Source organism: Hyla sarda, chromosome 4 (genome assembly GCF_029499605.1).
Source record: "Hyla sarda isolate aHylSar1 chromosome 4, aHylSar1.hap1, whole genome shotgun sequence".
Classification (NCBI taxonomy): domain Eukaryota; kingdom Metazoa; phylum Chordata; class Amphibia; order Anura; family Hylidae; genus Hyla; species Hyla sarda.
In genome coordinates this window covers 144,532,984-144,548,435 of record NC_079192.1, presented here as the reverse complement: position 1 = coordinate 144,548,435, position 15,452 = coordinate 144,532,984, and the positions used below count along the sequence as shown (strand labels likewise).

The 15,452-nt window shown below is 40.2% G+C and overlaps 1 protein-coding gene across 1 annotated transcript in view; it reads left to right on the top strand.

The window, feature by feature from the left end:
* Positions 1–15,452, top strand: part of MYO5C (myosin VC) — a 150,066-nt gene that overhangs the window by 89,910 nt on the left and 44,704 nt on the right. The window contains exons 14-22 of the mRNA XM_056572326.1: positions 177–260; positions 1,128–1,262; positions 1,783–1,880; positions 6,890–6,976; positions 7,483–7,594; positions 10,622–10,833; positions 11,343–11,508; positions 13,601–13,747; positions 15,093–15,257. Coding sequence (XP_056428301.1) covers positions 177–260; positions 1,128–1,262; positions 1,783–1,880; positions 6,890–6,976; positions 7,483–7,594; positions 10,622–10,833; positions 11,343–11,508; positions 13,601–13,747; positions 15,093–15,257 — 1,206 coding nt within the window. The remainder of the gene's footprint in view (positions 1–176; positions 261–1,127; positions 1,263–1,782; positions 1,881–6,889; positions 6,977–7,482; positions 7,595–10,621; positions 10,834–11,342; positions 11,509–13,600; positions 13,748–15,092; positions 15,258–15,452) is intronic.

The window sequence follows — 15,452 nt, the reverse complement described above, 5'->3', positions numbered from 1 at the left end:
CAAAGGACAAGAAAAATGGCAGAAAAATTTTTTGTTAAATTTTCTAAAATAAAACAACAATGAAACCACTAGTAAAATACTGTGAAAAAATATGTAGACTATATGGTTAAAAATGCTAAAAAAAAAAATTAGTGTATGGAAAAAAATAACAAGCTGGGTTCTTTTTGAATTCACAGGTAGAATATAAATGTGATGGATTTTTGGAGAAAAATCGTGATACGGTTTATGAAGTATTGATTGATCTGATAAAAACTAGTAAGGTTTGTATGTTTATCATTGTCATGATCTTGTTCAGATATTTGTTTAACTTGCTGTTGTTTTTACACTCTTGTGAAAAAAGGAAAAGTTCATTTCTATCTGTAATATAATAATTTAATATGAATGTATTCAGTGTTATGCTTTATGTACTTCTTGGGAGCACTCCTTAGTAGACCAGAATTATAGCCTTTCTTCACACCATGCACCTTACAGAAGAGACACCACTTTTTAGCCTTTTGTTATGCAACTTTATACCAGCTGTATTTGTGTCCCTTTGTAACACTGCTGGTTGGCAACCACCAGCATACCATGTGTCCTGGCTCTTACCAGCATTGGGCCACATTCTCTGTGCCATGTGTCTGCTGTATTTTCTGGTCTTCCTGCTCTGAGTCTTTTGCTGCAGGGGCTGCTCGTGAGCACTGGCTGAGTTTTATAGAGCTATTGTGCACTCCCTAATGGATCCTTCTCCAATCTCAGCCAGGAACCCCCCTTTATAAGTCTGCCACACCTGCTGTTCCTTGCCTCAGCAAGGTTGTGTATTCTGTCTATCTGGCCAGCTGCCACTTGTGGCACAGTGGGTTCACACAGTGGTTCCCCACCTGTGGGGTGTTACATCCTTTATATGTTCATCAATGTTTTTAGAACTTTGCTTGTATAGGCATATGATATAATTTCACACACTCTTTACGAACAGTTGGCCCCAGCTGTTGCAAAACTACAACTCCTAGCATGCCGGACAGCCTTTGGCTGTCCGGGCATGCTGGGAGTTGTAGCTTTGCAACACCTGGAGGCACACTGGTTGGGAAACACTGGTCTAGTGGATTAAAATTTCTCAACAGCAACAACATTTCTTTTTTTTTTAATTCCAGTTCCAGCTTTGTGCTAATTTTTTTCAAGACAACACTGTATCCACAACACCTTACACTGCAGCTATAAAGGTGAAATCTGCAAGGCCTGTGATCAAGTCCGCAAATAAAGAGCTAAGAATGACTGTGGGCAGCAAGGTACTGAGAATTATGTGCAATACAGACATAACAGTATAAATGATTCATATAATGCCTTCTATAAGAGTAGTTATATCAGTCCATTGTTGTGGTTGAAACTTACAGAAATCCATGTGTTTGCCCCCCAAACCATTTGAATTTTAGAAATTTCTGCAACAAAATCTGCCATGTGTGAAACCACTGATAAGAATAGATGCTTCAGAATCTCTTTATGATAGTCACATGATAGTCCAAGTATAGAGGTAGTGGTGAACAGTGCTACAAACTATAATTATTTATACTTTAAAGTAAACTTATATGATTAAATGTAGCTCTCTAAATGTTGTCTGGAGCATGTAGTATGCCTTGGGCGTGAGAGAGATCCATTATGTTAGTGAGATAGGATATAAGAAGACTTTGCTGCTTGAAATCATTTTAGGCCACCATAGACCTGTAGATTTGATAATGCAAGATTTGTATAATGCCTCTCTTGTGTTCTGTGCTCCATATCATATGTCAAAGTGTTTCCCTGTCTTTTCAGTTCCGCAACTCTCTGTGTTTACTTATGGAGACACTTAATGCCACCACTCCTCATTATGTCCGATGCATAAAACCCAATGATGAAAAGCTCCCTTTTGAGTAAGTATGGAGTTAAGGTAGTAGTTTATAACACTTAAAATCTACAGCACTTATTCATATTTCTTGTACACAAACAGTAACATTCTGGCCCTCATTTATTATTGCAAACCTGACATGTTTTGTCGGGTTGTGCGCCAGATTTTGAGAAAAACCTGGCTTGCTCTCCATTTTACTGAGAAAACCTGGGTGTGGCCATCGGGAAAAGGGGCGTGTTCACGACATTTTCACAGAAACCCTACATATTTACTAAGTTTTCCACCGAAAATGTGGATTTGAGCTGAGAAAAACCCGACAGAGTAGAGCATGTGTAAAAAAAAAGCAAAATGTAGGGAAACCTTTTGCAAATACCATGGAGAAAAAAATTGTAGGGTATTACAACCCACAAAGAAACTTACACTCCACTCTAAGTAAATCAGGGCCTCTGTGTTGCTATGTATATTAACTTATTGACAGACAAAAATAATGCAATAAGAAAGAGTTGCTGGAATTGAATGAAACTTTATATGTGTGCATGTCATGATGATATATGTAAGTGATTACAATATTAGGGGAAAAGGATAAGTTTATTGGGGAAAACTGTACAGTTGTAAGGAGGCTCTAGTACCCTGTTGGACCACCTGGATAAACAATGAGATGGACATGGAGGTGTACAGGTTCCGTATGGCATCCTGCAGCACTTTTGCCCAATGATGCTGCAGCTGGATGTGTAGATCCTGCACTCTCATACATTGCCGAAGCTGGTTCGCCATAAAGGCTTAATTTGCGATAAATCTGGTGACTTGGCATGCCAATGAAATGTTGCAATCTGGCAGAGACATGCCTGGCAAATCTTATGACTACTATGTATGACTCCCCAGGTCATCACACCAGCATTTGGGGCAGTGTTTTGGTCCACAGCAAAGACATCATTATAACACTCACCACAGGGCTTCCATACTTGAACCTGACATATTTTGGATTCCAAACAGATCCTGAATTAGTCGCTTAGAAATATATACACTGCTCAAAAAAATAAAGGGAACACTTAAACAACACAATGTAACTCCAAGTCAATGACACTTCTGTGAAATCACACTGTCCACTCAGGAAGCAACACTGATTGACAATCAATTTCACATGCTGTTGTGCAAATGGAACAGACAACAGGTGGAAATTATTGGAAATTAGACAGACACCCCCAATAAAGGAGTGATTCTGCAGGTGGTGACCACAGACCACTTCTCAGTTCCTATGCTTCCTGGCTGATGTTTTGGTCACTTTTGAATGCTGGTGATGCTTTCCCTCTAGTGGTAGCATGAGACGGAGTCTACAACCCGCACAAGTGTCTCAAGTAGTGCAACTCATCCAGGATGGCACATCAATGCTAGCTGTGGCAAGAAGGTTTGCTGTGTCTGTCAGTGTAGTGTCCAGAGCATGGAGGCGCTACCAGGAGACCGGCCAGTACGTGGAGGAGGCCGTGGAGGAGGTCGTAGAATGACAACAACCTAGCAGCAGGACCGCCACCTCCGCCTTTGTGCAAGGAGGATGTTGCCTGCAACATCCTCCAGCATGACCGGTTTGGCAGTGGGTCAGTAATGGTGTGGGGTGGCATTTCTTTGGGGGGCTGCACAGCCCTCCATGTGCTTGCCAGAGGTAGCCTGACTGCCATTAGGTACCGAGATGAGATCCTCAGACCCCTAGTGAGACCATATGCTGGTGCGGTTGGCCCTGGGTTCCTCCTAATGCAACACAATACTAGACCTCATGTGGCTGGAGTGTGTCAGCAGTTCCTGCAAGAGGAAGGCATTGATGCTATGAACTGGCCTACCCGTTTCCCAGACCTGAATCCGATTGAGCACATCTGGGACATCATGTCTCGCTCCATCCACCAACGCCTTGTTGGACCACAGACTTTCCAGTAGTTGGCGAATGCTTTAGTCCAGGTCTGGGAGGACATCCCCCTGGAGACCATCCGCCACCTCATCACGAGCATGCCCAGGCATTGTAGGGAGGTCATACGGGCACGATGAGGGGGCCACACACACTACTGAGCCTCATTTTGACTTGTTTTAAGGATATCACATCAAAGTTGGATCAGCCTGTAGTGTGGTTTTCCACTTTGATTTTGAGTGTGACTCCTTATCAAGACCGCCATGGGTTGATGAATTTGATTTTCATTGATAATTTTGTGTGATTTTGTTGTCAGCACATTCAACTATGTAAAGACGAAAGTATTTCATACGATTAGTTCATTCATTCAGATCTAGGATGTGTTATCTTAGTGTTCCCTTTATTTTTTTGAGCAGTGTCAGTGTAGTTCCAGTTCATAGCAGTCCGGGATTATCATTAACGACACCAGGACACATAATGGGTGCAGTGACATCAACTTACCATCTGCTAGGTGCCTGAAAATAGTCAAGGCAGAGACAGGGGTGTGTAATGAAGGTGTCACCTGTGTCTGAATGGTGGACAAGGAAACTGTTGGAGCTGCTTGTGCTTATAAGTAAATCAAATGATGCTCTATACCAGTAGTCTTCAACCTGCGGACCTCCAGATGTTGCAAAACTACAACTCCCAGCATGCACGGACAGCCAGCGGCTGTCCGGGCATGCTGGGAGTTGTAGTTTTGCAACATCTGGAGGTCTGCAGGTTGGAGACCACTGCTCTATACTGGTGGTTTATCTGAGCCTGCTGTAGCCTGTTAGCCATGTGTGTGTCCCCTCACGTAACCCCTGCTCCCAACAGCTCTTAACTGCTAAGTCACAACAGCTAATTTAACAACCATCCTGCTTCTCTTAGTCAAATTATGTGCTCCCTCTCAAAATCTGTCAACTGAGCAAAAATATTTTCAGCACATCATAGAGGAATATATATTGTAGATGTCAATGAGGTACACTACCCAAAAGTAGCCTCCAAGAGCCATTTAAAGGGGCAGCAGGGCCGGTGCTTTGTCAGTTTACGGCTCTCTTGTGGCAAGGCCCAATTTCTAATCAGACCACACCTGTATTCATTTACCAATCTGTCTAAGACAAAGCTGCATGCTAAGTTTTGCAGCAATATGACATTTCCAACGGACTGCATTATTTTCTTTTGCCAATGACTGTATAAGATAGAGAGAGAGAAAAAGATACAGAATATATTTAATGCAAATAAAATGTAGTTTGCATCTGTAGACCCAGGCAATTTCATATTTTATATCTTAACAAGCTCTGGAGAATGAAAGCTGAGCTGTGAATGGTTAATGTGTCACGGTTTTGTCTTGGATAAATCTGGGCCATTGTGCCAGAAGATATTGAAACAATAAAACGCTGACTGCTTGGGGTTGTTTGGATGGTACCTCCTTGTTTGTTGTAAACTTAGTATTGACATGTCTGCATTCATCTATGCCAACAAAGCATGAATGCTGCAGACATAGACAGCTGTGCATTCAAATAATTCATATAGATCCACAGCGCCAGATCCAACAACTCATGGACACCACTATTGCCCAACAAACCCCATTGACATATAATGAGTGCCTATGATGGTAACTAACTGTCCCATCAAAAACAACAACATTTATGAAAGAGGCTAAATGAGCCCTATATAAAAAATTATCAATTATCAATTTTTTTTGCAGTGAGAGCATTATAAACTGAGCATTATGTTTTTGATACATATTTTTATGAAATTTTCACAAAATCAATAACCACAAAACAATATAAATAAGGCACTGTGCAAAGTGCTTGAATATTAAAGTAAAAAAAAAAAAAAGGAATAGAGGGACATGAACTGGACATAAACTGATCATTGTAAATAGGTTTGTGGCCAGTTAAAGGGGTACTCCGGTGGAAACTTATTTTTTATTTTTTTTTATCAACTGGTGCCAGAAAGTTAAACAGGTTTGTAAATTACTTCTATTAAAAAATCTTAATCCTTCCAGTACTTATTAGCTGCTGAATAATACAGAGGAAATTCTTTTTGGAACACAGAGCTCTCTGCTGACATCATGACCACAGTGCTCTCTGCTGACACCTCTGTCCATTTTAAGAACTGTCCAGAGTGGGAGAAAATCCCCATAGAAAACATATGCTGCTCTGGAATATTCAGCAGCTAATAAGTACTGGAAGGATTAATAATTTTTTTATATAAGTAATTTACAAACCTGTTTAGCTTTCTGGCACCAGTCGATTTTTAAAAAAAAGCTTTCCACGGGAGTACCCCTTTAAGGTCAGATTATATATTTTCCCATCAGCTAGCTAGAGATGCAAAAATGTATCCCAGACCAGGGTTTAATATGGTTTTATAAAAAAAAAAGGCATACAAGTTTCTATTTCCACTTTCTATTGGTAAACTGCTGTTTGTAATAGTATAGACATGACAAATATTATTACAGATCATAAAATCAGTGGGTAGTTAAAGGACATCTGCAGCGTGATTAACACTTATCCCCTATCCACAGGATAGGGGATAAGTTTTTGATCGCGGGGGGTCCGACCGCTGGGACCTCCTGTGATCTCCTGTACGGGGCCGCGGCTGTCCCGTGCAGGGGGCGTGTCAGCCGCAGCATGACGTTGTGGCCGGCACGCCTCCTCCATACATCTCTATGGGAGAGGCGGGGAGGCAGTGTTCGTGCCTCCCCGCCTCCCCCAATAGAACTGTATTGGGACGGGGAGGAGACGGGGCATCACCGTCGACCTCTAGGTCGACGCTACACGCCTTAGCGCTCACTATGAGCGCTAATGGCGGCGCCCCGTTAGGGAGATCGCGGGGGGGTCCCAGCGGTCGGACCCCCCGCGATCAAACACTTATCCCCTATCTTGTAGATAGGGGATAAGTGTATATTGCGCTGCAGTTGTCCTTTAAAAGCAGCACCTAGGTTTATGCCTAGCTTTACCACCTTTGTCCTCCCTAATCTTGTTTATTTATTAAAAGTAATACAATCGATAATACAATGTTGGATTTTATAAAGATTTCATATACACATGTGTATCTTAGCACTTCTTACAGCTACATGCTTGTTTTAACCATTTTTTTAATCTGTGTTGCAGATTTGACTCTATAAGAGTGGTACAGCAGCTAAGAGCGTGTGGTGTATTGGAAACCATCCGAATAAGTGCACAAAGCTATCCCTCCAGGTATATATCCATATAGTGGTGGTTTAAAGGGGTTCTCCGCTGCTCAGCGTTTGGAACAAACTGTTCAGAACGCTGGAGCCGGCACCGGGAGCTAGGGATGTCATAGCCCGATCCTCATGACGTCGCGTCCCGCCCCCTCAATGCAAGTCTATGGGAGGGGGCGTGATGACTGACACGCCCCCTCCCATAGACTTGCATTGAGGGGGTGTGGTGTGATGTCATGAGGGGGCAGAGCTATGACATCACGAGCTCTCAGCTCCAGCATTCGGAACAGTTTGTTCCAAATGCTGAGCAGCGGAGAACCCCTTTAAGGTATACCTGCACCTCAAGCAAAATTGTCTGTGACTGGTCCAGACTAAACCTGACCGCTCCTCCTAGATTCTATTTAACAGGGGTTTGGGACACACATGGCTGTCATGTAGCTACTTCTTCATCTGATCATCTGCAAACCAAAATCATTTGACATTATCCATACAATACATGTAATTCTAGCCATTTCTTTCCAGGTGGACATATATAGAGTTTTTTGGTCGGTACAGCATCCTGATGACACAGCAGGAATTAGCACTGACTGAAAAGAAACATATTTGTAAAGTTGTACTTCAGAGACTAATCCAGGTATAGTACATATCATGTTCATTGTGATGGTTTATTTGTTCAGTGAGCTACTAGTTTAGCAGGAGCAGATAATGTATACACACGTTTAACCTATAACTGGCACAAAGGCCTGAGGATTAGAGTTCGGAATCCTAATATTTAGAATTAAAGGGGTTATCCCAGGATTATATGCTATCACCTATTCACGGAAAAATGATGAGAGTTTGATATGAGAGGGTCTGACAAGAACAGGGGTCCTTAGTGGCTGTCCTTCGTGTTGGATAGGTTATACATTTTGATTCGGGGATTACCCATATAATAGGATGCATTCAATGACATCTAGATCTCAGAGTTCTTTACACTTTACTGATTGTTTTAGTCTACTATTGCTACAGCCAGCATCTAAGCAGTCGTCTAAAGTAAAAGAAAACTATTGCTGGTTTTGTGATCCTGTACAGTAGTAATTAAAGGGTTGTTTTAATATGCAATTGCACTCATCCACAGTTAAAAATAAAAAATAAATCAAATAAATCTGTACTCGCTTTTCCCTTTCAACGGCACGTGGTCTTGGTCTCAACACAAGGAAGTGCCCGTTCAGCCAATCTGTGGTTACAGCAGCGTCCTGCCCCAGCCACCCCACTTGTACAGTGCCACACAATGTTGGCATCTAATAACAAGAGCTTATCTACGGTGACTTCAGCACAAAAGCAGACAACCACAAAGGTGCAGTAGCACCCACCAAAAATATGCACTGCTTGTATTATTTCAGTTGCATTACTGCTTTATTTACTATACTTAAAAATGTGAGGTTCCTAGTGGATTTTAATCAAATGTGAGCTTACCTGGGGATAAAAGGGAACAAACTGTAAGTGAACAAGAGGTAAACAATCCAAGAAAGTCTTTTCAGCTCATCTGTGCCTGTGCCCAGATAACCCCTCTGTAACAACAAATAGTACAGTTATTCCAGCACTTGTACAGATAAAATAGTAGAAAATCATGGAAATAGAAAAATGTATGCCATAGACAAGATCAACATGCTTAACGCTTCATTAACCCTTAGTCATGATCTATACACAGGGGAGTACACAGTGTTTATATATTTTACACACTCCACCCTTCTCCACCTATAGCCTAATAACATTGGATATAACCACTAACTTGGTGAGATAAAAACATTGATGCACAAATGGTACAGAGAGCTCAAGTAATAGCACATAATAGACATATGTACAAATAGGTAGAGGGATCGGATATACTTAATCCCGGAAATTTCTCAATAATAATAGTACACATTTAGGGGTAATGCAGTAAAAAGTTACTTATTCCCTATCCCCAGAATAAGTATGAGATCGTGGGGGGTCCGACTGCTGGGTTCCACCAGCATTTCCTGAATGAGCCCTACTCGGGCCTTTTTGGCACCCCCATAGAGAATAAAGGGAGCATGTGCCGATGCCAGCATGCGCTCTTCTCAGAGATCACGGGGGATCCTTGCGGTCGAACCCCCCCGCAATCTTACACTTATCCCATATACTGTGGATAGGGGATAAGTTACTTTTCGCTGCAGTACCTGTTCGCTGCAGTACCCAACTAAATCTGTTCTAAGGGTATGTTTGCACTACGGAATCTGGTCCTTGTGTGATTCCGCCGAAAGGATGAACGATGCTTAAATTCCACTGCTTAAATTCTGTAGTGTGAAAGGGTCCACGAAAGGCCCATTCACTTTAATGTTATGTTTCATACAGTGAAATACCTGAGCGTAATTCCGTGCACGAAAAGTCTATAGTGTAAACATACCCTAGGATTCAAGCCATTTGGCTGAAGTGTGTCTAATAAGAATATCCAATATATAGCATTGAAATTGCAACCTTGAGATAAAATGGTTGCTAAATTACAATCTTAGAACAAAACCGGAGGATATTTTTGCACAATATTCCTAATGGCTGGAAATCTTGACAAGAAAAGGTAATAAGGGAAAGGCTTATTAACTTTATTTGTATTACAGTATTTTTGTTAATATTAATGAAAATATTGTTTTTAATACACTTTTTCTGTTTTTGTGGCTTACAATATTGCAAGCACTATCTTAATTTGATCTAGGATATTAACGTCTCTCCAGTCGGCCACAGATATCTAATTTCTCTTTCTCAAATCCTGTTTGGGTGGAACAATTTCATTTAGCACGAATACTTTCCCCTACAGGCACACCTTAAACATAGTGCAGGGGATGACAGGAATCTGCCCGCAGCACTGCATTACCTGTAGTTAATATCTCCCAAAGAATCAAATACAAAAATGGAACTTGTTTTTGCAACAAAAAAAAGTAAAAAAACAAACCAAATAAATTACTGTTGATGTATTTGAAGAAGGTCTTTATGGTCGCTATATGTGATGACCATAAAATGATGACATCATTGATGTAGCGACCGTACCAAGAAAAAACGGATTAGTGTCAGAAAAGATGTAAAAATATTTCCACCATGGGACAAGAGGTGCTTTCTGAGATCATGACCGTAGACCTAGCAAGGTTGTGAACCTTTTGCTATAATGCAATAAGTCATGTGGCCAGTAGGTGGCTTTAAAACCAAAGAAATATCAAAACCAATCTGGCAGCTGATCATTCAATGTACTTGTAAAGTGGTTATGTATGCCGATAGGGAGCTGCAAGAGAATGTTCAAAAATGGAACTTACACAGGTTATTAAAATGGATGGCCTCTTGAAGCCATTTATTTTATGGTCCTAATATCCAGGGGTGTTTTTTTGGCACTAATCTATTAATTTGCTGCTGCATTTAACCTATAGGCAAATACATTTTGCATATAAAACTGACTGTGTGTTCCATATCCCTACATGACTTAAATAATATTGCCATTCTAGATGCTATTCATTTTGTGAGAATGAAATTGATGTCCATATTGCTGAGAGGAAATTACCAACTATCAGCCAGTTGTGATCCTAACCAGTATTACTTGCATCAAGTAGTATTGATGGTGATATTTCATTGGCATGGTTGTTTCTTATTATGTGTATGATTATTTTCATGTCTCTAGGATTCCAACCAGTATCAGTTTGGAAGGACTAAAATCTTCTTTAGAGCTGGGCAAGTTGCATACTTAGAAAAATTAAGGTCTGACAAGTTGAGGAATGCCTGTGTTATGATCCAGAAGAACATTCGGGGATGGGTGCAGAGGCAGAAGTTTCTGCGTGCACGAAATGCAGCCATTGTCATACAGCAGTATATCAGGGGACAACGGGCTGTGAGGTAACCCAACCTTATAATTATACTGAAGTATGGAAATATCAAAGACTAAGTGTACAGCATGTTTAGTCACACAGTTGAAAATATGTGCTGGTTTAAAAGCAAGAAAAAAAGAAAATTATATATATATATATATATATATATATATATATATATATAAATATATATACATTTTTATACACACATGGCCTCCAGCTTGTCTGACATCTTCATGGCAGAAAACTGGAGATATTGCAGTGCTCCCCCTTTCAAGGCTGCAATACTGTGCCCCACCAGTACATATAATATGGCATTAGCAAATATGAATCAGCTTGCAGCCGGTATATACATTGAAAAGATACAGAATTTGCATGAGCGTTGCAACTTCTTATAACAGCTGACTATTAGGTTGGCCCAGGCGTTATTTTTACGCTTAGAACAAATTGTATCAGCCAATATGATGTGGATAAACTCATAAGAATTGCTACTGGGTCCCACAATTTTTTGAATTTCCCTTTTTGTCTCCTCTCCAGACAAGCAATAACTGCTACCGCCATTAAACATGCTTGGGCTGCTATCATCATCCAGAAACACTGCAGAGGCTTCTTGGTGCGTCGCATATATCAGCTTATTGTAGTGGCTACTGTAACCATCCAAGCATTCACACGAGGTTATCTGGCAAGAAAGAGATACCGCAAGGTATGTTAACCTATAGCACCCTCAGCTAACCTATATAATTGGGACAACACAGAAACTTACAGGGACACAAAATGACCTGCTTTTAAAAAGTTTATTGTAAGGGAAGCTCTACTTAAAATCTGTTTCCCACATCATCCCTGATGTTACACTTACTGGGGTATAGCGAACTGAGATACTTGGATTTGTTTGGCTGGCTCTTGCTGTATGTTTATTAGTAGTGCGTTCAGAGTGGATAATATTAGTTATATAGATTAGAGGTGATAGCAACATTTTAGTGTTTAGGGGTACTCCGGGGGAAAAAAAATTTTCAAATCAACTAGTGATTTGTAACTAACAGATTTGTAAATTACTTCTATCTAAAAATCTTAATCCTTCCAGTACTTATCAGCTGCTGTATACTACAAAGGAAGTTCTTTTGTTATTGAATTTCTTTTCTATCTGACCACAGTGCTCTCTGCTGACACCTCTGTCCATGTCAGGAACTGTCAAGAGCAGAAGCAAATCCCCATAGCAAACCTCTCCTGCTCTGGAGAGTTCCTGATATAGACAGAGGTGTCAGCAGAGAGTACTGTGGTAAGACTGGAAAGAAATTAAAAAAGAAAAGAACTTCCTCTGTAATATACATCAGCTGATAAGTACTGGAAGGATTATGATTTTATAATAGAAGTAATTTACAAATCTGTCTAACTTTCTGGCACCAGCTGAAAACATTGTTTTCCACCGGAGTACCCCTTTAACCCCTTAATGACGCAGGACGTATATTTACGTCCTGTGCTGGCTCCCGCTATATGAAGCGGGGTCACGCTGCGACCCCGCATCACATTACGTCGTTCCCAGCGCTCATCAACGGCCGGGACCCGCGGCTAATACCACACATCGCTGATCGCGGCAATGTGCGGTATTAACCCTTTAGAAGCGGCGGTCAAAGCTGACCGCCGCTTCTAAAGTGAAAGTGAAACTATCCCGGCTAGTCAGTAGGGCTGTTCGGGACCGCCACGGTGAACAGCTTACAGGACACCGGGACGGCCCTTACCTGCCTCCTCGGTGTCCGATCGACGAATGACTGCTCCGTTCCTGGGACCTATAACACTGCAAAAAAAAAATTTAAAAAAAAGTGTTAATAAAGGTCATTTAACCCCTTCCCTAATAAAAGTTTGAATCACCCCCCTTTTCCCATAAAAAAATAAAACAGTGTAAATAAAAAAAAAATAAACATATGTGGTATCGCCACATGCGTAAATGTCCGAACTATAAAAATATATCATTAATTAAACCGCACGGTCAATGGCGTACGCGCAAAAAATTCCAAAGTCCAAAAAAGCGTATTTTTGGTCACTTTTTATACCATTAAAAAATGAATAAAAAGTGATCAAAAAGTCCGATCAAAACAAAAATCATACCAATAAAAACTTCAGATCACGGTGCAAAAAATGAGTCCTCATACCGCCCTGTACGTGGAAAAATAAAAAAGTTATAGGGGGTCAGAAGATGACATTTTTAAACGTATAAATTTTCCTGCATGTAGTTATGATTTTTTCCAGAAGTACGACAAAATCAAACCTATATAAGTAGGGTTTCATTTTAACCGTATGGACCTACACAATAATAAGGTGTCATTTTTACCGAAATATGCACTGCGTAGAAACGGAAGCCCCCAAAAGTTACATAATGGCGTTTATTCTTTGATTTTGTCACACAATGATTTTTTTTTTCCATTTCGCCGTGAATTTTTGGGTAAAATGACTAATGTCACTGCAAAATAGAATTGGCGACGCAAAAAATAAGCCATAATATGGATTTTTAGGTGGAAAATTGAAAGGGTTATGATTTTTAAAAGGTAAGGAGGAAAAAACAAAAGTGCAAAAACTGAAAAACCCTGAGACCTTAAGGGGTTAAGAGTACTTCTTACATCCAATAGAAAATTACTTATATGATGGTGGCATAGCAGGATATGGGCCCTTAGCCACAAATAGCCACCAGTTGCTTTAAAAAAAAAATTCTACATTGACAAATATTTTATGTTCATAATCTTAATTTGCCATTACCAAGAATTAACATAAGACATATTTCACTTATCATTGCTTATCTGAAGATGCGGGAAGAGCACAAGGCTTTAATACTGCAGAAATATGCACGTGCATGGCTGGCCCGGCGTAGGTTCCAGAACATCCGAAGATTTGTGGTAAACATTCAGCTGTCCTATAGGGTGCAGAGACTGCAAAAGAAACTGGAAGATCAGGTAATTGAGCTAAAACTGACTTAATGAAATGACTACTTTATGTGTGTACTGAATAAAAATCAGCTAAAAATATATTTAAAGTTTTGTAGTAAAGTTTTCAAAAGTTTCCTACCTGCAAGAATTATAGGGGAAATCCAGCCAATGACGTAAATGTCATTTAGATTCCAGACCCCTAAAAATTTCCCAAAAAGAAGGAACTAAGTGTATATGGCCCTACAGCCTCATCAGCGTTGCACGGAAATTTCTCTCACTGGTCACAACTTTCTAAGCTAAATGCCATTGAAGTAGATAACTAAGAAAACATTAAAGCAATATTTAAAACTAAATATGTATATATATATATATATATATATATATATATATATATATATATATATTGTAAACTTGGTCAGATTGGTTAAAAAAGTGGCCCAGCACACATTTTCAAAAGAAGTTTGCCTTGTTTGCACCATGTGTTCCAATTTTTATGAGGGGGTGGCCACTGGAAAGGGGTTTTAACTGTATGAAGTAATATGAAGTACTGTTCAAAGCTGAGAACAACAAGGACATTAAAGGAGAGCTGCAGCGATAGACACTTATCCCCTCTCTGCGGATAGTAGATAAGTGTCTATGGCTGTATACTGACTTCTGCTGTAAAAGTAGCTTCTACAACAGAATAAGTTTGTTCATAAATGATGTGTAAAGTTTATGTTACTGTAGGGTGGGAGTTTGCCTCTTGAGATGTAGCTGGTATTACAAACAACTTGACATACATCCTTAGATTCACTGAGTGATTAGGTAACACTGCCTATAGAAGTCTATGGAAAAGGGAGGAGGAATGAGTAAGAATTGCAGAGACAAAGCTATAGACATAGACAGAAATGCTGCTGGCTTACTGTGTCACCTTATAGCTGGATTCACAGCTTATACTGCTCAGTACTGCTGTAGGGAAGCAAGATCTCCTGTCCTGTCTATGGAAAAGATGTTAGCAGCTAGTCTCTACCCACTCTGTATCTAAGCTCAGAAAAAGTTGACAGTAAGAGATGGAGCTTGCAGAGGGGTTAATCTGGTTATACTGCCATATATGTTCTATAATTTTCAGAACTTATACTGCTCATCATGAAATTACAGTATTACGGTAAGAGATAAGCAATGATACATTATTGTCATTTCCTACAGGAGTTGCCTGTTTTGTTGTCAGCAGTTCTTTCCTTCCAATGAAGAGATCATTTGGTAGAATGTAGCCTATTATCAATGACTTGTCCTAATTTTCTATAGTAACTGAGTTCCTTAGGGTTCCTTGAGTTCTCAGTCAGGATCTTGTAAAGTACGGACTGAAAATAGCTATTGTTGCTTTTTGTTTTAGAACAAGGAAAATCATGGACTGGTGGAAAGACTGACCAGTCTAGCAGCCACTTATGCACATGATGTTGATAAACTCCATAAAGTCGAATCAGAGTTGGAAAAATCTGTCACACAGAGGAAGTCACAAGAGGAAAGAGGGAAGAAATACAAGGATGAGGCTGAGCAGGTGGGTGTGCTGTGTGTTCTCAATGTAAAAAGCTACTATCATGGACTTGCACAGTATAGAGCAATGTTTTCCATACAGTGTTCCTCCAGCTGTTGCAAAATTACAACTTCCTGCATGCCCGGACAGCTTTTAGCTTTAGTCCGCTTTAGGAAATTGTGGCATGAAGGTGGTGTGGCAATACCAGTATACAAAAAT